This window comes from Eurypyga helias, unplaced genomic scaffold (assembly GCF_000690775.1).
Source record: "Eurypyga helias isolate BGI_N326 unplaced genomic scaffold, ASM69077v1 scaffold3577, whole genome shotgun sequence".
NCBI lineage: Eukaryota > Metazoa > Chordata > Aves > Eurypygiformes > Eurypygidae > Eurypyga > Eurypyga helias.
The window spans coordinates 78-25,593 of NW_010263501.1; the positions used below are offsets into that span (position 1 = coordinate 78).

At 40.8% G+C, this 25,516-nt stretch overlaps 1 protein-coding gene across 1 annotated transcript in view; it reads right to left on the reverse strand.

Moving 5' to 3' along the window:
* Nucleotides 1–565: 565 nt before the first annotated feature.
* The window catches only part of AIM1 (absent in melanoma 1), a gene marked incomplete at both ends in the record, with an annotated part of 31,170 nt that continues 6,219 nt past the window's right edge, over nt 566–25,516 (reverse strand). The window contains 14 exons of the mRNA XM_010156049.1: nt 566–728; nt 3,533–3,691; nt 4,860–4,983; nt 7,277–7,416; nt 11,045–11,174; nt 11,440–11,549; nt 13,262–13,294; nt 13,465–13,591; nt 19,956–20,101; nt 20,194–20,320; nt 20,569–20,711; nt 21,086–21,121; nt 21,436–21,562; nt 25,132–25,271. Coding sequence (XP_010154351.1) covers nt 566–728; nt 3,533–3,691; nt 4,860–4,983; nt 7,277–7,416; nt 11,045–11,174; nt 11,440–11,549; nt 13,262–13,294; nt 13,465–13,591; nt 19,956–20,101; nt 20,194–20,320; nt 20,569–20,711; nt 21,086–21,121; nt 21,436–21,562; nt 25,132–25,271 — 1,705 coding nt within the window. The remainder of the gene's footprint in view (nt 729–3,532; nt 3,692–4,859; nt 4,984–7,276; nt 7,417–11,044; nt 11,175–11,439; nt 11,550–13,261; nt 13,295–13,464; nt 13,592–19,955; nt 20,102–20,193; nt 20,321–20,568; nt 20,712–21,085; nt 21,122–21,435; nt 21,563–25,131; nt 25,272–25,516) is intronic.

Sequence of the window (25,516 nt, forward strand, 5' to 3'; positions counted from 1 at the left end):
TGCTGTGACAACAGCGACTGTGAACACACATATCGAGTGCGCACAGACCTCAGGCTGCTGTGGCAGAATCTCATGTTCACAATAAAGGTTTAGCCATTAATAAACAAATGGAAAAACTTTTTCCTTCTAATCACATCAGTGTACAAGCCTGCCTTCGCTTTCCTAAGATCCTTTGGCTATTGCACCTACCACTACTACGTAAGAAAATTTGCTCTATACAAATTAAAGTTAATAAGAAGTTAGGTTTTTCTTGCTTCAGCATTTTAAATAATTAAATTCACATCAGCCAGTGCCATGTAAAATTAACTGAGGATATCTACAGTGAGTGGACACTGGGAATACAAGATAAGCAAGTACTGAGTTACTAAATTCCATGTAGGAAAAATGAAATGAAGTCCTAGGGCCTGTATCATTCAGGAGGTCAGACTAGCTAATCGGGTCTTTTTTGATTCTAGATTAAAGTAACTACAACACCGTCCTTAATTTATAGGCACGTTCAGTGCCTATCCCACTGTAAATACCATGTAATTAAGACACAATGTAATGAGATAACACATTTGCTTACCTTTGATATCTAAAACCAGCTGGGGTTTCATCTTGCTATAAATCCTGCCATCGGGACTAATATGCCAATATTGTTTGTCTTCGTTCCGCTCAAATGACAGACCGAGTTTAGAGCCAGGAGTTATGAGATTCCCAACAATTGTCAAGCAGCAATCCTCTGCCATCTGTGTCATCAGAAAGGCAACAGCAATTATTCAAAACAGCCTTACTTCTAGAATCCAGTGGTTTTTAATCAGAGAGATGTCAGCAGGTGAGAAGAGAATCTAGGAACTACTTTCCCTAAAGGAATGTATTTTTTGCCCCCAAACTCAATACTGCTTATTTTTCTTTTGTTCCTATTTCTGCTGACACTCTCCACTAGATAAGAGCATTAAAATAACCATGCTGTATCACATCGAAAGGTACAATTAGCACCTGCCTCTAGCAGTGGCCAATAACAGATGCCATGGAAGGTTACGTTCATTCTGCTCTTGTATGCAGTACGTTCCTGGTAATCTCTCCCAGTCTACAGCAATTTCCAGCCCAGAGACTTTTCCATGCAAGGCTGAGACCTTTAATACTCCAACAGTCTGTGTCCTGTATGTGAATCTGTGATCTCAGTGAGTAGTGACTCAGTGTAACCCTTTTACATGAACACCCTTCTGTATCATAACCCTGTTGTGGCAAGCCATTCCAAGTTTTCACTAGTCCTGTTAAAAATAAATAATTTGATAGGCAACTACTAGTTTTATCAGGTGCTCTCCTCTCTCCCCATCATTTTAAGGGATGTCTTGTCCATGCTGTTTGCAGAGACTCCAATCATATCATCCCTCAAACTATTCCCTTTGCAAGCTAAAAAGTCCTAGATATTTCGTCTCTTCCTTGCATAGAAGCTCTCCATCTCCTCTTCACATCCTTTTTTTCAGTCTTTAATCACTTCTAGTTCTGCAATAGCCTTTTGAGATAAAGGACATAAGTGCCCAGTATCGCGTGTATGAATTTCACAGTGTGTCACAATAATATTTCCTTCTTTGTTCTGTATTCTTTTTCTCAGTCACCTGTGTTACTAGATTTCAAAGCTGTGCAAATGTCTTAAAAAATGAACTGGCAAAAATTAAAAAGAACATTAAGGCTGTAATAGTGGTATGCTAATTATTCTGTGTGAACAGTGGTTTTCAGTAGATCCCCTTACGCCACCCTGTAACTTCTGAACCAACTTCAGTGGCAGATTAAACAAACACCCATCTCCCATTGCTGATGTGGCCCTAAATTATTAAATATCCGGTTCTGAAAAAGTACTGCTTTGTACTATCATACCCTAGAACTGAAGGAGGCCGATTTAGTTCTGCAAGTCTCATCTGTATCTAAAACTGTTCTCTAGTGGGACGTGGGAGGCTCCAGGACATTAGGTCCCCTGGCCACTGCCTTCACCCATCTCCCAGAAACTCACCAAGAGTGAGACTTGAATCGTATCTGCTGTTCATCTCTGTTTCTGACTAAGTGAGCAGGATGACTTTCATATCCTGCTCACTGGTTATCCCACCTCCCCAGTACAGCCCTTCCTTGCAAACCTCAGGCACACCTCAAGGTACCGTGACTCACTCAGTGAGATGACCTAAGCATACGGGAAAAAAGGCACAAGTTCTTCCAATGACCTGTGTCTGTCTCTGTGCACGTACCCACCCACCCACTCGCTTAATTTTCTTTTTAAAATGTGGTGAAAACCTTTTTTTTGTGCAAAATACCTTTTCTGCCATTCAGGAGAAAGATGGCAGAGCTCTGACAGACCAACGTTGCCAGCTTGCACTCCACACTACGCTACCTGATGGCTGTACAGCACGAGCCGTGTGTTTTCTGTGCAGAAAAACTGCTTTATGAGACAGAGAGATGGGGACAAAACCCAGGAGTATTTATCCAAAGCCACATAATGCCACCCTGTCTCGATATGAATGCTTTCAGTGAAATGTTTGAGGGGCCCTGTCGAGAGACAAGTCCTTTGTGTGTGACATTAAAGCTTTCAGCTTACTTTGCACCATTCTGCTGTCTACGTAAATCCTTTTTACCACTGCGTGTGTCCTGTAAACATGTCCAAACAATGCCTTAGCTTATTAACAGTAAGATTTTCCCTCCAGCACAGATGACATAGTTATAAATGGCTCCTTTGAAGTTATACAATCCTATAGAAAAAGTTCACATGATTCTTTGCAGTCAAGGTGTTTAACAGTATTAAAGTAACTTAATTTTCCTGGGCCGGCATCCCTACCTAAGGGTGATCATGCTTAAGTGTTATGAACTGCCATACCTCTGCTCACCTCGATGACAATTCGCACGTGATCAGTTCTATGGACTGTGAGAAAAGTAGGACTTCATTTGGAAACTTGTACAGAGGAATGGAAAAGGGACGAATTTGACAAATAAAGGGATAACTAGGAAAACAACAACCAAACAAATAAAACCCCAAAATCCTACTCTTCAGGCTTTTGATCTTTAGTCTTGCCTGAATGCAGAAGAAGATATAGCCTACATTACACTGATCAGCCTACCACGAGGTATGCACAGTTCCAAAACATTATAAGGAAGGATCTGCATTTTAAAAGGTCTCCCCTGCTTTGACGCTTGTGTGGAATTTTCACTGTGGAGAAAGAAGGCACGATACTTCCACGTATCACAAAGGAGTTCATGAACAGCAAGACGATGATATTCTGGTGTTGACTGCACCTACAAGGCTACTGTTCTTCAAGGGAAAAGTAAATCGTAACTAAAATCTCTCAAAATTTCAATTACATCAAAAAAACGAATCACACAACTAGTTTGCACCTCCTGAAAAAGCTAGAGTTCAATAAAGAAGTGTAAAAAACACACAAACCAAAAAGATAGTATTAGAGCTGAAACAGAATAAGCTTGTAAAATGGATTAAGCTGATACAGTAGAAACAGAAAGCCCTACTATTGGAGAGGAAAAGAAAATTCACACTGAACGTGAACCTCACCCGACACCTTATGAATCCATCTTGATAAACCCAGATTTGGTCATCTGAGTCTGTATCTTCTGCAACCTGTATTCTAAGAAGATTCAGATTGTCTAAGTTTCCATCAGCTGACATGAATTTTCCCGTTTCCTTGTTTCGAAGCCTGAAGTACACACGTTTCTGCAGAAAACAACACAACTCTAACCACAGTCTCAGTGCCGAACACGTCCTGCCCTGGTTAACGTCACAGCAATTACTGTTCAGTGCTGAACCCCGTGCCTCCCCTCTTTCTTTCAGAAAGCTGAACTTCTCTATTTTAGAATTTAATTCCAAAGTCCACAAACGTCTAGGACAAGCCGAGCTGCGTGAACGCGCCATTCTGCATGGAGAGTTTTAGGCCTTCCTGTGCATGGAGATCAGCACACAGTGGACAGCTAAGCACGTTTGATTCAGAGCAGCACCAGCTTCTCTCTGCTGAGCTCTTGTATAAATGCTCTTGGCTTTCACCAAGGGTGCACTTGTGCAGTGCTGCTTTTCTCACTGGCAGCAAGTATTACACTGCACATTCATGCGGCGGCTTGTTACACATCAACGTTTCTGTTTAGACAAGCCCTCAGCCAGAGCAGTCAAAACACATTCCCAGCTCTGCTTAGGGCTACACAAAGACAAGGCTGTGACAGCAAGCAAACGCTTACAGGTACAAGCAATCTCTGACTTAGAAAAAGCTGTTTCCTCAACAAAATACATCTCAGCAAGATGCCGAAGTGTTAAAGCTTGCAGGACTGCTGCACCACTGGGCCAAATCATGCAGTCTTTATTTAGAGGACAAAATGAAAAGGACACTAAGCTCTGCATTAATGTGCACATTATTCTGCCAAGTAATAAGCAGCGAAGGCCTCTCCCCACGAATCAACATAAAATCACCTCTAACTGAAGGATCCAATTTTGTTGACCAATTTTCTTGTTGTTCCATAAATAATGCAGATAGTACAGACAGTAGGACAGTGACCAGTTCGGGCACTACAGCTTAAAATAATTCATATATATAGTAGTTACAGCTAGTACCTGTTAAAATAATTTCGCTAACCCTTATATGCTGTCTTCTATACTTCAGTTTCAAACATGCTTAATGAACAGTTTAAGCAGTAGAACTGCACAGCACGCAGCATAATCCAATAGCTTTTATTAACAAGCAACACTGTAAAGCAATTTCTTTACACAGTTGCCATAACTGAAGCTTCCCAGATCCCTCAAGACTGTAACATCGCTTTCAACTCTGTAATATCCCCCCAACCGCATTACAAAATATAAATTAGTACTTGGCAGCCTCACGTCAGAGTGTGCTCACCTGCAGTAAAGGTCTCAGAGAACCTATCTGGTCATAGCCACTCACTTTATACCAATCCGGAATTTCATTCGGTGACAACAACATCTGACGCCCCCTGTAATTACTGTGCTCATAAAGTATCCATCTGTGAGGAAAAAAAGAAGAAAAAAAAAATGCTTTTACTGCCAAGTCCTGCTTTGGAGTCAAGGAAATCTGTCCCACAAAGTTGTAGTGGTTACTTTTAGAAAGCAAATAACCTTCTTTTTAAAACCGGGTCCCAATTTGGATCAAGTGCATTAAGATGAGTAGTACACTAGAGTTCACATTCTAAAGTCTTGTTACATAACAATTTCAAGCTGAATGAAACAAAGCATTTTCTTGCCTTAAAGGGCAAACCCCACTTTTAAATAACATCTGTTTTCAGCAGGTGGTGTTACCCCTCAAGGGGCACACCGGTATATGCTGCGTCTGCGGCGTATGCGACACGTGCTACATTGCTGCGCGTGCAGAACTAGGCGGTCTGTGTACCTTAACACAGGCCTGACCCACATGGGAAAGAACTACTAGGGATGCGGAATGCAAGAAGAAAATACTGGAACTGCAACAGGGTGAAATTCTCCAGGCTATTTTGATAGAGGTTTTCTTTCAGAACACCCTTCTTTTCAAATAACTGAAGGGTGGGGAAAGTTGAGGGGGGGGGGATGTGAGAGAGAGAAAAGCATATAGAAAGATTTTGTTTAGCATTCCCTAGCACACATCCAACCACGCTGACAATCACATTGAGAGCAGCCTGTCAGAACCAGACTTCTGCGTCTCTCCTATTGGCACAGGCAGTGAATCACAACTAGACTTTGGAACAGGCTGCAATACAGTGCAATTCGTTGAGTTTTCTCCCGCTGATCTGCTGGGACTGTCCAATGGCCATAGGTTTTTGTGAACATGAATACTCAGCACACACATTTTCCTGTTACCTCCTTGCCTCTGACTGGTTTGTCAGCAGACATTTATATCCAGGAGAAGCACACTCACCTTAATTTTGGTGCTTTTTCCACAGCCTCATACACATCTATCCCCAGGTATGAAATTAAGATAACTATAAACTGATGTCACGTAGCAAAGGAAGAGGAGACAAAAACCCGTTCAATAAAGGAGGCAGTAGGGGTAAGGACCCTCTCAAACCTCTATTTTGACACATTTAAGCAGCTGACACTACTACAATGCAATCAGAATGTTCCTATCACACCCTATACGTTTCCAGGAATCAATGAGGAAATGCATGCAATTCACAACACTGCTACCTGCAATCACAGTAACCAGGCTCTTGGCAAAGAAGTGACTTCATGTTTGACTTCATGTTATGGAAAGTGAGAATCAACTACCTTCTGATTATGGTGAAGACACTGAAAAATCTCCAGAAACTTACGAATACAGAGCACGTATTCTTTTCTTAGGACCTTTATGTTTCAAACTTCAGCCCAGTGTGCCAAGGAAATCTCATCCAGATGGGGAAAAGTTTCCTGGACCCATCCAGGAAAGATGGGTCCTGGTCTTGGCTCTCCACTTGAGGGCAGTCTTAAGCTATCCAACAGCATCTCTCTAGCACACACCTTGGAGATTCACCTCTTCAGAAGAACTCATTTAAATGCAAAGCAACAGTAACACGGATCTATCGTTTTAAAAAGTTAAAAAATAAGTCACATTTTTCAAGTTAGGAAATACCTGGGGCAAGTATCTTAGAGGTGGAGGTTGGCAACAGGAACACATGCAAAAAGAGAAATGTAACAGATCTGCTGCACTGGAAGAAGTTTTCAAACAGTAATTTGAGGCAGTTTTTGAAACCAGTAGTTTCAAAATGCTTCCAGACAATTTCTAAGCTTCCTCACAGACTATTTTTTACACGATCTTCAAAAGTAAATTTAGAGAACACAACTGCTTAAAAACAGCTAACGAATATAACTACTAGATTTACACCCAAGGGCCTGACCCAATTCCTGAAGTAAAAGGGATTATTACTAATGCCAAAAGGGGCCAGATCATGATCTGACTGTACCACTGTGTCCATAACATCTAGGGAAAAGGATGAAAGTGAAGACTGATTAAAATGTTTTGAACTTATCAGATCACAAGCTGAATGATTGAGACCTACACCAAGAGCACAGAAGGTGGTGTAAGGATGCTACGTGAGCTGGCATTTCTAACATGGCATGAGAGAAGACACCAGTTTCCTTGTGAGCTTTATTCAAAATCATTTCAACTTCTAGCACAGAGGACCAGACAGTGAAAGCACATTGTTGAAACAGGATGTGCCAAGGTTCTGTACAAAGAAACTGCATGCATTAGGGGATTCTAAATTTATACTCCCTGGTTTCTAACACCTGTGATTTTTCTGTTGAATAAGTACATCATTCTAAAGAATCAAAAAGTGATTTTAAACTTACATGCCACCAAGGACTTGAACTGAAGCTATTCGAGGACTGTATCCCAGGAACTGGAGATTGAAGATTTCCGTACTGAATTCGATTTTCTTTCCTTGGAAACCCACCTTTTCAAAAAGAGCTATGCATGGCTCAGACAGCTCCTGCAAAAGGAAGATGAGCACCTTTAAAGGATGTTAGAACTCCAGATGGTGACTGTGAACATCATAAATCCACACAGCCCTGTTATTTCAGAGGTTTCTTCTTGTTTAAGATCAAAGACCCTGAATAATATTTTTGCTCTGCAACCGGTAACTTAAAATAAACAAAAAATTAATTAAAAAGCCCTTATACAAAACACACAAGGGATCCTCTTGCATGGAACATAAAACTTCCTTATCTTAAGGCACACACAAATGTCTCTGTGGTTGATTCTTGCACCTTAAGTACGTTTTAAAACACATTTTCATTAATGCCATATACCACTTCCACTGCACTAAACCCCACTCATTGTAGGAATTTTCATCTTCAAATGATGACAGCCTTGTCAGCACTGCTTATCACTTGCTGCTCTCATTTTTAACTCTTCTAGTAGGTTATGGCAACATCAATCTCTGACTAGACAAAAGCTTCAAGATTCGTAATTCTAAGGTGAAACTCATGACTCAACCAAAAACTCTAACATCCAAACCCTCCAAACTGCCGTGGGGAGATGATTCTTCTCCCTCTCTGTCAAAACACTTCTGGTGTCAATGGGATTCTGCCCACATGAAGCTCCCTGCATCACTGAATCCATTTTAAATGTCTTCTGGATAACAAACTTTGGACTTCTGCATGGCAAGGCATCTGTGGACTGGAAATAACCTCTCACAATGAAGGCCCTTCCCTGGAAGCTGGGAGGTAAGGGTTTGAAATCCCTCAGGGTAAAGCCAATTAAGCCCGAGAGCCCTGGTGTTACAGTTTACGCCAATAGACAGAAACGACCATGACACTCCCTTTCTCGCAAGTCTTCCAGCAACCGCGGCATAAAGCCACCACCACAGCCAGAAGAGCTCCTTCTTCCTGGTTCAGCATACTCAGAACACATCAGCTGGATCAGCAACGCCCGACATGACGTGGAGTCTCGACACACTCCCATCTGGCCTCAGGCATGGAAACAGGCCCTCCAAGGCAGAGGTGGCTCCATACACACATGGCAGCAGATATCCATGCTTCCTTGTGACTTTGTTAGGCAAGACCTCACATCTACCAATTTCTAGATAGTGCTTAAATTCCTCTTTCATCTTCCTTTAGATGTTCAAGGGCCCGGATGACGACGCTGGATGAGCGTCACCATTACATCTGCAGCAGTCCAGGTTATCGCACAGCAGCTGACCACACGCACGCTGCTAGGCTGAGGAAAATGCCAGGAGAGGCCTTTCAGCTTAGTGCAAAATCAGAGGATGCTCATCCCCACCATGAAAGGTTAACACTAGTTAAGACTGTCATGTCTCATCACAGGTGAAAGAGCTCAACAGGAACAGTCGCACCACGAGGATGTCCTGGTGTCTCTGATCCCTTTGACAGACCTGCACTCCGAGACACGCAACTGGTCAGGCAGCAACCCTGAAGCCATATGCAGTGCTTCAGAAATAATCTACTTAGAAAGAAAACACACAGCCAGGAAAGGAAATCCTCCAATTTTCTGCCACACCTTCTTTCCACTCTGGGCATTTTTGAGATTCAGCAGCAACACTGTTACATAAAACGTTCCCCACAGAGAGAAGTGCAAGGTCAGCTCATGAGTTTTCTTTGGGTACTTCCCATGTACTGCACTTCACAGAGCACCTGTACCTACATTAGTTATTTCACAGAGTATTTTCAGCCTGACTGTTGAAGCATAAATCATATTCACAGTTGTTTTTATAGTATGTTCAGGAAAAAGAACACGTAGCACATTCAAGAAGGAAAAATGCTATTTTCTGCTGGCAGTACAACCATGTGGAGCATGCAAGCAAGCACAATCAAGCAAACATACAGGGGTATAAAAACCTCAAAACCTTTAGCTCATGCACAAAAGTCCTTCTAGCTTTCGCTTCCAGGTTTAGATCCCTTTCATTTCCTTGTTTTATGGTCCCTTAGAAACGGATCCCTGAAAAGGGGAGTTAAACTAACTAAGTATAGTAATGTGACATATTAAAATAGCAAAGGTGCTTCTTGTACAGAAATGTCACAGAAAAATCAAGAGGAAAGTTACAGGAACAGCAGATGGTGGGGAGGAATGAAGATCGGCACTGCCAAAAAGAACACTCCCAAAAATAAATCTGACAGGTGAAACCAGTATCTAGAATAAGAAGGCTCAAGCTTTTGTAAAATTATGAAAAAAGAACGGTATAATATGATCATTTCCACCTAAATTCTTACTCTCTGTATTCTGGTTGTCTAATAAACTGCTGAGCAAAGCAACCCATTTTCCCCTTCTCCACAGGTAGGAAGCCTCTGAAGAAGGACGCAGCAGCACGTGACTTGCAGACAGATGCAGCTCTCTGCTATTGCCTGAAGTGTGATAAATTTTAGGGCTAGAACAAGTTTCAGAAGTTGTAAGAACTTAAAAAGGCACAGAACGGGCATTTAGCTGTTTTAACTCAATAGTCTCTGTCACTAACGATAAATCTTCCAAAAGTAATCTGACCTTTCCAGCTTGAAACAAGCCTTTTAAACCCAAGAACTCGATACTGACATGTACAAAAGACCCTATTTTAATTCACGGTGATCACCCACTAAGCTTGGCTAGAAACACTTCTATTGCTTTTAATAGGATCTGTCTGCTGGACAGCCAAAGCGTTCAGAAGGCAGACATGCTTGCTGCAGATGTTTGTTTACACTCTACATCAAAATGCTCCAGAGACATGAAAGAGGATGACACATTTTAGTTCGTCAACTGCTACATCACTGACTCGTTACCAGAATTACAGTGGAGTGCAATAAAGTTGCCAAATTCAAAGATGAGAGTCAATAGGGTACTCCTCCTTTTTTGAAATTAGTACCATCTCTTCATATTGCTGTAAGTTCCTGGATTCTTGACCACATTTTACTACTAATTACTTTGATCTTAAAAGATACTTGTAGATTCCCCAAGTGATCCATGATAATGATTGGTTATAGGCTTGAGCAAACTCGTCCCTCACCACTGCTGAGTTACAAAACATGTAAATGCTGTTTAGTGTCTATCCACCACGCGTAACCACAACGCTGTCTGATTTTGCCAAATGGCGTTGGGTGTTGCTTTACTTTATCTAGAAGGGTGCATTATTTCGTGATTAACTCAAATTACATTTCCCTGATGATAGCAATAGTGTTTTATAATTACACGTATTTCATGCAAAGTGGCTCAGGTAAGTCTGCTTTTTCAATATGCATTAAAAACAAGGTCCACAGGAGAGATGTTTCTTCATAGTGTCCTACTGACATTTCTCAACCCACTCTAAGTGGTCTCTCCTACTGGGAGACAGAGAGTCTGACACATCCTTGACTTTTTACAGGATTCCTTTTATAATCTGTTATTAAGAACAGTGATCCCAGGCAGCTGCTTCTGTGATGTCCTCTCCTTGGCAAAAACAGCACGGAGGTCAAAGAAACTGACTGCAGCTAGGGCATTTCACTGCTACTGCATAGAAAAAAAAAAAAAAAATGTACATAGAAATACTCTTCCGTGGTCTGTGCACCCCTAACATTTTTCCTGTTGCAAAAAAAGGGGAGGTCAGAGTCATCGTTGTACTTTACCTTTACAGTATTTCTAGTAGCTTTACTTACAATATTTATAATCCGTAAAGATTTTAGAACCGCCTGGGGTGAACAACCCATTGCCATCAGATCAGGATAGATTCCTTCTTCTAACACATACTGGTTACCGGAGAATTCTTCCTCGTCATACACTATGCAGCTACAGGAGGAAGAAGATATCGCCTCTTAAGAATTCTGTTCTGGTAAAATTATGCTGAAGACTGAGAAACACTAGCAAGAGCTATCAACAGAAACATTATTTACAATGCTTTGTCCTGACAAGCTAAAGACTGATGTTTATACTGCAAAGCATTGTTCTTTTAAGTCCTCACATAGGGAACCACTTCAGGTGTTAGAAAGCTGCTTGCTTTTTTAGAACTTTCACCATTTTAGTGATTTTGCAATATTCATTCAATAAAACTTACCTGCCATCTAAAATTTTTGAAGACTTCACAACAAATGAATCAATACATCTTGTATTTTTTTCCAATACTTGGCAGTTACCCTTGAATTCAGGCTCTGAAAATAACTGGACCTTTAAAAAGTTATGAACATATTTAAAAACAATTCATTCTTCAACCTTCGGTAATAGATCTCTACCATTACTTCTATAATTACATCACTTAAACATACTTAAAACACACACACTTCCTCAGTTACATGTATTTTTATTACCTCTTCAGTGTCACAATCCTTGTTCAAGACAGCAAGGTAGCAATACCAAAAACTACTCCTGGCTGTAAATCCCTCAGTAACATGCAAAATAATTAAAACAAACACTAACAAAGATACCTCCTTGGACTATCTGCTGGATACGACTTCTTAAATTCCCACAAAATGGCGAGAATAGGCACATCTTTACTAAAGGGCCATAAATGGTTTTGGTTTAGATTATTAATCCATTTAATCTCCAAAATACATACTCTTCCCATTAAATGAAAACTGTCTCTCAGATCATGAATGGTGTATAATCTTGGCGAAGTACTCTGAGAGCATGCCAACAGGCATGGTATATATTCCCAGGGTAGATGGGCTTTATGTGTCTGTTACAGCTCTAGTCAGTTATTCTTTCTCTGCTCAGAGGATAAGAGAGGATAAGTCATCCAGAGTCTTTTGTCCTTGTTAAAAAGGAAAGAAAAAATTTCTAAGCAGCACACCTGCTAATTTAGTTAGAGGATAATTAACTCTGATCACACAGAAGTCATTATCACATGCCTACCAGCTTTATTCACTCTTAACAGAGATACGAGTGTGGGCATGTACAACGTTCTCCAAAGAGGAACATGCTGACGAGGGATGCAGTTTGTTGACTACAAGCCATTACTTCTTGGTTTCCTTAGGATAAGGTCCTAATAAGAATGGAATATATAGGTGCAAATAGCTTTTCATGCACACAGCTGAAAACAAGCAACCTTGGGATTTTTATTCCCCACAGTTTGTACGTTATCCCTGTGCTTCCAGTGAGGTGTGCTACTAATGAAGAATGAAAAACGAGACCGCTAGGACTTATCTCCCCAGTTTTTAGTTCCATGACATACTTACCATTTTGACTAAAATGAAAACAGAAGCGACTTTGTACAGGGATAAACATGCAAAAGGTTCAATATTATGAAAGGATGACAAAAGCCGCCCATTAGCCTCACCGTCAACACGACGTATTAGTACTTGCACATGGGAGACAGTCCAATGTAAAAACGTGTTAACCCACTGAACAGACAAGTTCTCTCTGCCACTGCCTTCGCTTACTTATTGACAAAGGCGGCACGAGCTTCTAAGCACAACTCAGCAGGATTTGTGAGTGAACAAGATTCTCTTAAAGTGCAACCACCATGAGATTCAAAAGGAACTAAGTCACAGCTGCACCACGAACAACATCATCTAACTTGCAAGGCCCTCGCCTAGGCAACAGAATCCAGGCACCTACACCCCTGCGCAGAGGGCTGTGTGCTCCAGCTCCTCAGAAGGAACACCCCAAAACAGCTCACTTGCTGAACCAAAACACTGCCTGTGCCCTGAGAGAGTTCTGCTGGCAGTTTTGTATTAAATCCCACCCTCCCTGGGCCTTAATGCACCTTACTTAAGAGGTTTGGAAAGCAGCCTTCCTCCACCTACAGTTCTCACTCTTTGTCTAACTAGTCAACCATCTATGCAAATACCTGGGTGTTACAACAGACATAAAACCACTGCTTTATTTATATGTTGCAGGCACTACACAGTATGTTCCATGCACTTAAAGTAGTATCTTACCTTGACTTTACTCCTTTTGCTTCCAACAACATCCTGCAAAAGGGGGAAAAATATTTTAAACAGTGGTAAAATAACAAGCATACAAAAGTTTACTAATTTAATTATTCTAATTATTGTTTAAAGAATATAAATAAACTGAATTTGATAGAAAGAGTCCAAATGCATGAGAGACACTACAAAAAAGTACAGAATTAACTTCTTACCATCATTATGGGTTGAACTGAAGATATTTTGCAGTTCTTTCCCCCCCATGCCTCCACGCTGGGATATAGCCCTTTAGACAGTATATACTGCTCCCCCGTGAACTCAGGATTCTCATAAGCCACCCACCTACGAGAGACAGAAGAAGGTGATGGGTTAGAAGTCATACTACTTTTCCGAAATACAGATGCGTATATTCCTTACTGTCTTGATATAAGAACAAAAAAAAATTTCTCCCTTCAAGCTCAGCTGTGATGCTATTCAAACCCTAAACAAACCTGTGTATCTGATACTCCAAAACCCACAGAAATTCCATTTCCATTCACCCTGCTGTGTCGATATGAATCAGAGTGAATTAGCTAAAGCAGGCAACAAGTTCAAATACACCATCTGTTAGATATCTTAAAAGCTGTCTGCAGTAAGAGTATTTTGAGATGTTTCACAATTCTGTTCTTTTATCTAGATCAAGTTCTTTTCTAGAAAAAGAGATAGGTATCAGAATACAGTGTTTTGGATAAAACTAACTTTCAGAGTCATCTGGGCAGTAAAGACAGGAACACTGATTATGTTTCCTGCAACAGTTCAGTTGTGTTGAAGCAAACACATTCTAGCAGAAGGCTGAGTAGCAACAGGCATATGTGCTAATGAGAGCAGGCTCTTCCCTGCTAGGAAACACAGACATGAGCAGGAAAAACATCCTTGAAAGATAAGCATGAAAGCCATCACAAATTTTACCAGATTAATGCATTTGAATTCAAAGGGATTGTTCTAACTGCTCAGACAGATCTCATGCCTGACACAGGCCACAGACTCAGATTTCTGTATCAAGCCTGTAACTTCTGTCTCAGTCAGAATACGCCTTTTTGCAAGACACTGGACTTTTCAGATACACACCTGAAGTATTAGAAAACCAACCAAATCACTACTTATCTCTCTCCAAGATTCAATTATCCCCACAGAGCTTGATTTCTAGTCTGAAGTATCTGCTATCAGCTAGCCTTGCTATGCAGAGTCAATAAACGTTCTATTATGGCCTTGGTCTAACCCTGGCTCGACACTGAAAGCCCAGATAAAGTATTCCCACATTGGCACTACCTTCGGTTTTGTGATAACCTACATAACTTCTGTTGCCTTTCACTGCTAGACTTCCCAAACTTTCCCATAATTACATCCTGGTTCTTTTTTAAACTCATCTTTTTTTTTTCTTTTTTTTTTTTTTTTTGAGTGCTGATATTAGAACTGGCCACAGTAGAGCTGAGTTTCATCCATTATATTTACACAGGGGTCAGGACATCTTGCTGGCTCCTGGTTCTACAAGATAGTCTTCTACTCAGAGTCAACCAGCTTTTCATTTTAGCCAATGCGTTGAATAATGAGTGTATACCTGGTTATGCCAAACCTCACTTCCAGTTCCAGAAACTCTTACAGAGTTTCAACACTAATAAAAAATTTCACATCTTAAAGCAGTAAAATGATAGAGAACTTCTAATCTGCAGTGGAGGCTAACTCTCACCATCTAAATTCACCATAACATGATCTATGTGTGTCAAGAAACTGGATTCTATTAATATGCAGTTTTATTCCAAGAACAAATGCCAGGGTATCTGCAGATATAAGAAGTGGGATAACGTCAAACTGAAATAAAGCTGCATCAACATGCACACGCTGAGAGCATGAGCTTTGTGTTATCTGTCCATGGCAAACTCTAATATGGTGATTCACATTTATCACTATTCACATCTATTGGTTTGCCTCAGACATAATCAATTATTCTAACCTGTTATGCACTAATTACTTAGGGCATATTTCAAGGCACATTTCAAAGTCACCTCACAGTAATTCATCAGAGACTTAGACGTACAATAAATTGAGCAGACAGTTCAAATGTCTCAGATGTGTCTATACCTGTATGCCACATACCAAAAACTGAAAATGAGGTTTCCATAACCCATTTCTTCAGCAGACATTCATTAGATTTTGAAATGTGCAAATGCCAGGGTACAACTACAGTGCCTGACAGTTTAACTTGATTGACGTCCATGCAAACAAGTGTTTCTGCTATTAAGTGAATGATAAACCATGCCAGATGCCTCCTAAGAATCTCTGGATAGCAGTTATTTCGTTTCCCCTCCCTCTCAAAAGAAGCCTGAACACAGAAGTAGTCATTATCTCACTTGCACATATTTAATGTTGAAATCAATGGGATTTAAGTACCACTCTCCCATGCACGTCAGCCCATGGGTTAGAGAGTTTCTTGAGTCAGGGCTTCTTGGTGAAATACCTGTGCTTCTTCACTTCATTCAGAAGCCTGTACAAGCTGCCGAAAGCAGCAACATCATCAAGGACAGGCAGCTGAATTCAGTCCCAGCTACACCTGTCAGACCTCAAGACTATCCCCTAGGAAGGAGCACTGCCTTAATCCAACTTCTGACTTAACAGAAAGGCCTGGAGAGCAGGACGTCTCTTCCCCATCTGAGCCAGAGAGTCACATCCCAGCTGCCAGGCACCACAAGAACTCGAGTACTGCTCTGCAGCATGGCAACAACCACCCTGCCCCACAGGGAGCGAGTTCTCCTAACACAACAGTTTTTGTAACCCCCAGCTCTACAAACTGCCTTAGTTGGGCTGAGCAACAGCCTCATCCCAGACTGCTGGCAGGGTGGTGCTGGAGACCTTTGGCCCTCTACACCATCCGTGCCCCTGGAAACAGAGACGTCGAGAAAAGCGTCAGTGATAACGTCGTTGGCATCACCACACGCAGAGTTTCTTTCCCCAAAGCCTTCTACGTATGATGCCTGGGAAGCACAGCTCCAAACAGGGTCTGGAAGAACAGTCCAGCAAAGAACCCTGATACAGATAACTTGCCAAAAATCAGCTTTGTCCACAGTTAGCTCGGGATTCATCTTACCTAACTAGCTTTTTAAACACTGGCCATTTCTCATCACGTATGCACTTTCTAACGCTAGCTGAGAGGGTTAATCCCCCTCTTTACATTGCTCAAACTCATTTTAGGATAGGACAGATTATCTAAATCCTGGAAGGACCTTCTCTCTCAGCCATGGAAGAAATGGCAACACCTTCATTAAACTAAATGCCATGTTGTAAAAAGTAATCTTTCAGGAACAGGTGGTCATTTAGGTCTGAAATAGAATCCACAATCTTTAAAGCTTAAATACTACATGGAGGCAATGGGTTTAAATTGGCCTATACCTGCTAATCACATAGACCATGAGGGACCAGGAAATTAACTGGCACTTGCATGATTAACAGAGAAGATGAGGTAATAAAACTATATTTATAGGAAAGAGAGAAAATAGGATTTTTTTATTATTTCCCTTCATGCTTGTGATTGCTAGTAACCCAGGGACCTGCAAACTTTAATTCTGTGACTCCTTGAAAGGTTTTTTCAAATGTCAGTTCAGGTTAGTTCAGAGATGGAGGGAAGTAGAAGCTTTGTTTGAAATGTTCTCCCACAGGGTACCTAAGGGCTCTCACCCCTTTCAGTGCCCAGTGGAGGTTTGTCCTTGTCCCTCGTGTCTCTTTAGTTTTCCCTGTTACCTTCCCGCGTGCATCTACACTGAATCTACGACACTCCAGCTCCTATATATGAACTACTCAACACCTAGAGATTTCCCTTCCACTATCCATATGTACGCTAGAAGCAGCCAAATCTGCACTGTAGACTAATTACTTGAAAATTAGGGGAAAACCAGGCTGATTACAGGACCACAGTGAAACAAATGCCTACATTAAAAAACCACAAAACCAAATCTGGAAAATTTCTTCCACCAAGTTCAAAAGGGATCAACCAAGAGACAGGGGCTTTTTCAGTATTTTTGGCAAAGATTTGGTGTGTTTATGGATAAAGAAAAGGCACATTTCAAACATGCAATTCCTGTGACTTTGATCACTATTAAATATAAGCTTGAAGAGTTTTTGAGCAAAGAGGTAATCAAAATTGTACAGCAGTTGATTTTAGTACTTGCTTAAACTTGTAAAGGGTGTTACCCGTTGCTACCAAATACTTCCATTTCCCGCCACTTAAAATTCTGCCAATTTGGAAGTAAAGATCAAACCCTACCTGGAAGAAGAAAGGCCTCTCCTATTTTCAGAATAAAATATCCTGGATTTTTTTATTCTGAAGAATAAAAATCTGAAGAATGCTCAAGACATCTTCATTTTTAAAGAAGTCAGTCCTCATCAACTTAGGATATTTCTTGGGGGAATGTCTTTACAATGCATTTAGCAAAGACCTTAAAATATTGCTTGGAAACATTCTCCAGAAACACAATAGCTGAAAATTTTAATGCAGCTAGCACTCGATTACCCCAAAATGAAGTATTCACTCCCCAAATGAAGAGCTGGACTGTCTTCAGCCTACAGTTTAGAGATGCAGTTTAGCTTAGAACCTGCCCAGTAGTAATATGTGCACTGCAGTGTCAGGCTTTCTTTTCTTTGATATGCCCTTTAAATTACAGAGCAATCAAATTAATTATGTGGGAAATACAGATCATCTGTTATCTGTTACGGCTATAACTGCTTACCCCAGGTATCTGTAGTTAAAAAGTTGCTAGGAAAGGTTCAGGGTTTCTTATATTTTTGACTTTTCTTTTTAATGAAGTATTTTCAATATGATACCAGGAAGGTTGCTTCAAAATATGACGACAAGCTTTTACTGAATCTGTCACAGTTCACTGTTACATCATCTACATTACAGTCTAAACAGCTCAGGAAATTGCTCAATGGTTTATTCATCATTCTATGACTGATTTCTTGGAAGGAAATACGTAAAAGTTTTATACCTGAACAGTTTCTTAACACTTAATAAATTATTTTATTACCAAGCATGACTAAACATGAATCACTTGATGTTTCTAACACATTAGCATTTGGTAAGAACACCACCACAAAACCCCCCACCACTCACAACCTCTTTGGACACAAAAGGGTCGTAGAAGATTAAAGAGCTGAGTGCTAGTCGCCAGTTACGAACAACGCACCTCAATTTTTTAAAAAGCTTATTGCTACAAGTTACATCTTCAAGAGACTACAAGGTGAAATTACAGGAGCAGCAGGAGAGTCTGTGGGACAAGAGGTTGGTTTGTAATGACTTCTAGCCACCCTTACCATCAGAGTACTAAAGTCACTCTTAATTACTAGAATACTCAAACTCAAGTAAGATTCCTATCTCAGCTGCACCAGACATTTACTAGAACAACTACACAGCATGATAGGTAACCCACAATGTGTTTCCCAACCTTCACAGGTGACTCCTTCCCATCAATCTCCCTCGCATATTACAGAAGACAAAAGGACACAGCAGCTTCAAAGGTCACCAGGCAGAAAAAAACCTGCTGTCGCACCATGTTAATACACAAATTAAAAGCATTCCTCTGGAATGCACTGAGCCTGACTCTGCAATCTTTATCCAGACAAAACTTGCAGAGATATCATACAGATAACACACAGGAAGGTTTGGGGTGTGGCTGGGTAAGGCAGAGCTTTCATCAAGTCACCTGCATATCAGGCAGGGAGAGAGAGACTCATAGAATCACAAAACGATTTGGGTTGGAAGGGACCTTAAAGACCATCTAGTTCCAACCCCCCTGCCATGGGCAAGGACACCTTCCACTAGACCAGGTTGCTCAAAGCCTCGTCCACCCTGGCCTTGAAGACCATACATCTCATACTCTTTTGGTTTTACTACTTTAAGTAATTTTGTATATTTGAAGACATGACCGCTAGTATTTGTATTTCCAAAATACTTTGATGCAGTCTGTGAAACTCAATCTGCAATTGATGTACTGAACAAATCAAACAGCAAAGCCCATCAGCTTATCAACTGCACGTGACAACACATGTGGCACAGAGAGATCTTAATGGCCATGCCAATGCAAAGTTTCGGGAACCACTGTGCTTAAAAAAAAACAAACCAAAACAAAAAACCAGCACCACAATACCAAAACACTATTAACCTATAGGATTCACTGCAAAAGCAATGTTACTTTTCAGAACGTTTAAAGTCTCCTTAATATCAGAATGCATAAGTAAGCATGGTAATAGTTATCTCCATTTTACACACGACTGAGAGAAAGAGCAAGGAATTTGCCTCTGGTCAAACATGAGAAGCCTGGAAATTAGTTTCAAAACTGGAAACTAGTTCCATAACAATTTTGCTGTTGAAATGCTTTTAAACAAAATACAGCCACGAGAACAAGCTATTTCTACCTCTCTGATGAAATGTCATCTCATATTGTGTGTATCAGTAGTCAACAGTTCCTGGGACCATCTGGTCTTATGAAAAGAAAACCGATTTACTGTACATGTTCACAAACACTTTACTTTTCACATTCTGCAGTCAAGGGCAGAAAACTTTATCTGAAGGCTCCACACAGACATCAGAAGTCAGTGCTGAAAAACACCTGCAAACACTATCAAATTCCAAAAAGAACAGCACATTAAAAAAACCCCAGAGATTAAAAGTATCACTTACACGCCACTTAGCACATTTATGGACTGTGTCCTCAGCCCATATCCAGTGTCTTTCAAATTGGAAATAATTCCTAACACATTAATATTGGAACCCTTTGATCCAAAGTCTTTTTCACTGTACATTATCATATGGGAGCTTGTGAAGTCCTGTTAAAACAAAGAGAAGCATCATAAGGAAAATGCCACATGGACATCGCAGGGCACTCAGGAGATGCCTACTACGTGTTCTGGGAACTTACGCCAAAAATCGGTCGCAGTGACTGCAACTCTTCATCGTAGCCGCCCCAGTCTGTCCAATCCCGATACTCTCCTTCTTCCAGCAAGTACTGGTGGCCTTCAAATCCAGGCTTCTCATAAGCAACCCAACTAAACAACAACAGAGTCTGCATGTGAAAACGGACAACTGCCACTCTGTGTTGCTATGGAGCAGATACAGATGTCTAAAATTTGTTCTTTTGCTGCTTATTTGCAAATGTACACAGACATATATCTAAACCCACAAACTAGGAAAATAGAGAAAATAATGCTACTGAGTTTGTCCACTGCAATTTCCAACCTATGGAATTACTGCTCCACCCGAAGGGGAAATATTGCTGGTGTTTTTCCACACTTACACTCCTCCTTGTACTTTCATGGATCCCACTGATTTAAGTGGAAGTCTTGTCTTTCCTTCTGATTCCTTGTCATCCAGCATGAAGACCTCCGACTCTAATTCCACGTGTCTGCCTTCAAAGAAAGGCTTCTCATAAATGACTACCTGTAGCAGCAATGAAGTAGAAGAAAAGTTGCAGAGAGCGTAACAAATTCTGAAAATAGACAGTTTCTTTTGCATGGGAACATAGAGGGAGAAGGCAAGATTATGAAACTGAGTGGGATCTCTCTATTCTCTTCAAGGTCTTTCCTTTAGAGATGCAACATGAGGACCTGAATGTTCATTACCCATCTGCATTACTGAGATAGCTGTTAATACTGTCATATATGTATGCGATGGATACATAAACATGACAGAAATGTTGGACCAGCCATTGAAACATCGGTAGTTGGTACATGATCAAGATACATTTATCTACCCGTGTGTAGTTTGCATGTTATAAAACACCTTTGAACAGTCAAATAAATGTTGACTTTTACCTTTGGCTCTCCACTGAATTCAACTTTGCGACCACCCTGTTAAAAAAAAAATTAAAAGAAAAAATAAGTTGTTCCTACTTAATTAGACAACACAGGCAAGTACAAGATTCATCAACTTTTCACACAGACAGAAATAAGATGAAGCCTTCCTTGAAGAACACAAGTGTAAAGAAAGCAGATTAAAGACAGAAATGGATGCATTCAAAAGTTAAAGAATCTTACAGACTAAAATTTTTAGGGTTTAAATAGTTACATTTTTGTGAGTCTCAAAAAAATCAGGCCACCTTAACATATTATTACTAATACATAAACATGGGTCATGTAACTTGCAAGTAATAACAGTATTTTACCATTTTCAAGGGCCTCATGGACCTAATGTAGGCTTCCTTCTTCTCCCAGAATGCTAAATTAGGATATTCACCGGGCTCCAGCATTAACGGCACTCCCTGGAAACCAGGTTCTTCATAAATTAGCCATCTAAAGGGGGCAGTGGGGAAGAAAGCAAAAGATAAAAAACCCCCAGAATGTTTCTGAACAGTAAATAACAAGACAACATACTTAACTTCAGAAAAGACATCAAAACTGCCAACTACAAGCTGGCATACTGGCAAACTTCTGTGCCTGTGCAGGAACCACCAATAATGCCTCCGTTTTGTTCAAACAGGCTAAAAACCAGTACAATAGAGTTAAGAATTTGACTCTCTCTTATCTGAAGACAACCCCAAGATTTAGACTGGAGTTTCAAGACCTAAGGTTACATTGTATTATTTTTTAGAATAACTTTAAAATATGCAGAAGCAATCTTCAAGAAGTAGAAAGATCACTACTAACCCAGGGTGGGATTTGTTGCAATGATTGTTCAACAGAAAATGCTAAACTTGTGTTATTCACTAACATGTAGATAAACCTGAAAACTCCTTAGAAATCTACTTCCTTGTGGTTTGTATCTGCTAATAAATCTGTTTTGAAAGACAACTTCCAAAATTCCTGATTGGAATAGCAACAGTAGTTTTTCAAAGATTTTTCAGGAAAATCTCAGCCAGTAATCACCCACTGAAAACAAAGAAACAGACTGCTGATCTCTGCATAAGGTTGCCAATGTATTTCTTCCTTTTAAATTTACTGTTCTCTCAGAAGTGCGGCACGGAGCAGTATAAAATACAGAAAGAGGAGCACTTTATACAGCCAAACTTTTATGCATGTAAGGGATCATAATGTGTAAGTCTGATAATATCGGAAAGATGTTAAAATCAAACCATCACTCTATCATGCTTAAAAGGCAGATTCCAAGCTGATGTAAAGTGGCACAAGTCGGTATAGTTTCACTGCAGACATACAGTTCCAAAAACAAACAAGGAGCTTTAGTTTCATTGATATCTATAGCCAAACGTTTGATATATTGTGTATCTTGTAGTCACACCACTCAGTAGGTCTTGCACTTGGGTCACACCAACCCCCTGCAACGCTACAGGCTTGTGGAAGAGTGGCTGCAAAGCTGCCCTGCAGAAAAGGACATGGGGGGTGTTGGTCTATAACCGGCTGAACACAAGACGGCAGTGTGCCCAGGTGGCTAAGAAAGCCAACAGCATCCTGGCCTGCATCCGGAACAGTGTGGCCAGCAGGACTAGGGAAGTGACTGTCCCTCTGTGCTCGGCACTGGTGAGGTCGCACCTCGAATACTGTGTTCAGTTTTGGGCCCCTCACTACAAGAAAGGCATTGGGGTGCTGGAGCGTGTCCAGAGAAGGGCAACGGAGCTGGGAAGGGTCTGGAGCACAAGCGCTGTGAGGAGCGGCTGAGGGAGCTGGGGGTGTTTAGCCTGGAGAAGAGGAGGCTCAGGGGAGACCTTATCGCTCTCTACAACTGCCTGAAATGAGGTTGCAGAGAGGTGGGTGTTGGTGTCTTCTCCCAAGTGACAAGTAACAGGACAAGAGGAAGTGGCCTCGAGTTGCACCAGGGAAGGTTTAGATTGGATATTAGGAGAAATTTCTTCACTGAAGGGGTTGTCAGGCACTGGAAGATGTACCCAGGGAGGTGGTGGAGTCACCATCCCTGGAGGTATTTAAGGGACATGTAGCTGTGGTACTTGTCCTTGGTTTAGTGGTGGACTTGATCTTAAGGGTCTTTTCCAACCTAAAAGATCCTATGATTCTAACTTCACTGCAAGAATTTAGACACATGGAAGACCAAGGAGAGGGTACAATCAAAAGATAAAGGTGCATTGACTCATTTTTGTTGGCAGCTTTTAGTAAACAACAATTAAGCATGAACACTGCGAAACTTTAAGAAGATACAACCACACCCACATGGCAAGGTGACTCAGAATCAGAGCCTCCCTCAACTGCCGACACAGTGAGCTACGCCATGCCTGGAAACTAAAGGAAAGAAAAAAACCCTGCAACATGCTCGTGTAGCTGCGGTGCTTAGGGACATGGTTTAGTGGCCAACTCGGCAGTGTTGGGTTAATGATCGGACTTGATCTTAAAAACTTTCTCACCAACCTAAACAATTCTATGATTCTATGTAAAAAAAGAGCAACAATTTACTGAATTGCTCATGCAAGCAATTGGCAGAAGTGACTTCTTTTCTACACTGGACTAGTGAACTGACACCTGAGAAAGATTATTTTCAACTGTTTTGCTTCCTGGTGCAAATATTAGTCTGCCTTCCCTCAAGGGATCCAAATACAACAGAGGGATTAAGACTGTAAGAGTTTACTTAGATTTAGTGCAAAAAACCTCACTCACACTGATGCAAAGTAAGGCCAAGTCTGAGAGATGTGCACAGGCTCTGCTTCCTTTCAAAAAATTTTGTAATTTCACTGTTCACATAATGCTTTTAACTGAGGGACAGAAATAAAATGGAGAGGTAGATGAAGTCAATTAAAAATCAACCTCAAATATCATATCTGATTTCATTACTCTTGGCAGACATGTAATTTGGATTAAGCTTGCAGTTCAACAGGAATAATGTCCTGTCAGAGAACCAACTACTTGGACATCTAAAATTTTCCTACACAGCTAAATGCTTCATTTTTTCCAAAATTAAGGTGTAGGGATTTGATCAGATAAAATACATTTTGTCCAACAACTAAAATGCCCCATCTATCATGTGGCATATTTCAGTACATCTTGGCAGTGCTATGTAACACCTGTCCTTAGCGGGGCAGTTTCTGATACTTAAATAGACCGTTTGCAGCAAAGCAAATGCTATCAATGCCCAAACACAACAGGGCCAGCAGGTATCAACCAAGGTCCGCACATCCTGTAAAATGTTCTGCAGGACCCAACATCACTGAAAGTGAGTCCACCCTCGTGCTTCTTCTGAAAGTGGTCTCCCTCTTCCGCATGCTTTTCCCAGTACCACTTCGAGGCATATTTTCAGTACCAATTTACAAGTTTGTTTATTAACTTATCAAAACTGTGATTGGAACAGTGTCTGGATTGTTCCTCAGAGGTCTCCATTCTCATAAAAGCTTGCTTAGTTCATGACATACATTACACACCTGACTCAGATGGCTAGATATTTTCAGGTGACATGTCCCAAACTTCACCACATCACCAGTGATTAAAATGCACTGTGAAATACAAAAATGCCTTCCAGAGTCCACACATAACACCCAGTCTGATTTTGTAACACAAAGGCTTGAAAATTTTCTTCGTTTAGTACAATGATTTCAAGTTTAGAGGAAAGCAAGGGTAAGATGACATCTCCTACTAACAGCTCATTCCCCCACTCTCACTGTGGTAAGTTTGCCTGAATGAGAAAGAGCAGGAGAGGCAAACCCATTCATTTGCTACAAATACACCAGGGTTACTCTGTCTTTACTACATGCAAGAAGAAAAACTGGCTCTAGCAAAACATTTTAAGAGGTCAGCCTCTCCAAGGGTGAAGCATTACAACGATGTACTAATACTACTGTCAACAAATACTACCAAAATATAGGACTAGAATAAATATAGCCTGCTCACACGTCTGATAGGTGTAACCAGTGGTTTAAAAAATTCCATTCATAGCAGTACGTGTTCATACAGAACTATGCACTCACATGCCCCAGTGCACTTTGATAGAACAAGTCTTCTGAGTGGTGCCGAACACCCCTGTTTCTTCAGTGTCGTCAAAAAAGGAAGTCACGATTCCCAACCCTTCACGTTCTGTGTACAAATCAATTCGGCAAACCCTGTAATCCTGAAAAACAAAGATTGACATAATCACTTATATCTGTGCTGCGAGTTCTGTAATTAATGTGCATAACTAAATCAGTTTTGAAACACCTGTTTATTTTAAATTGTTTCCCCCTGTGTCAGTTACTTTCATTATAGGCATCTAATAGCAGTAGTATAACTAGGCCAGTTTTCCTGTTTCTGTTCAGACCAAGACAAGCAATCTCTAAACAGCATTTGCACAGTTTACTGCCTGCCATCTGGGCAGGA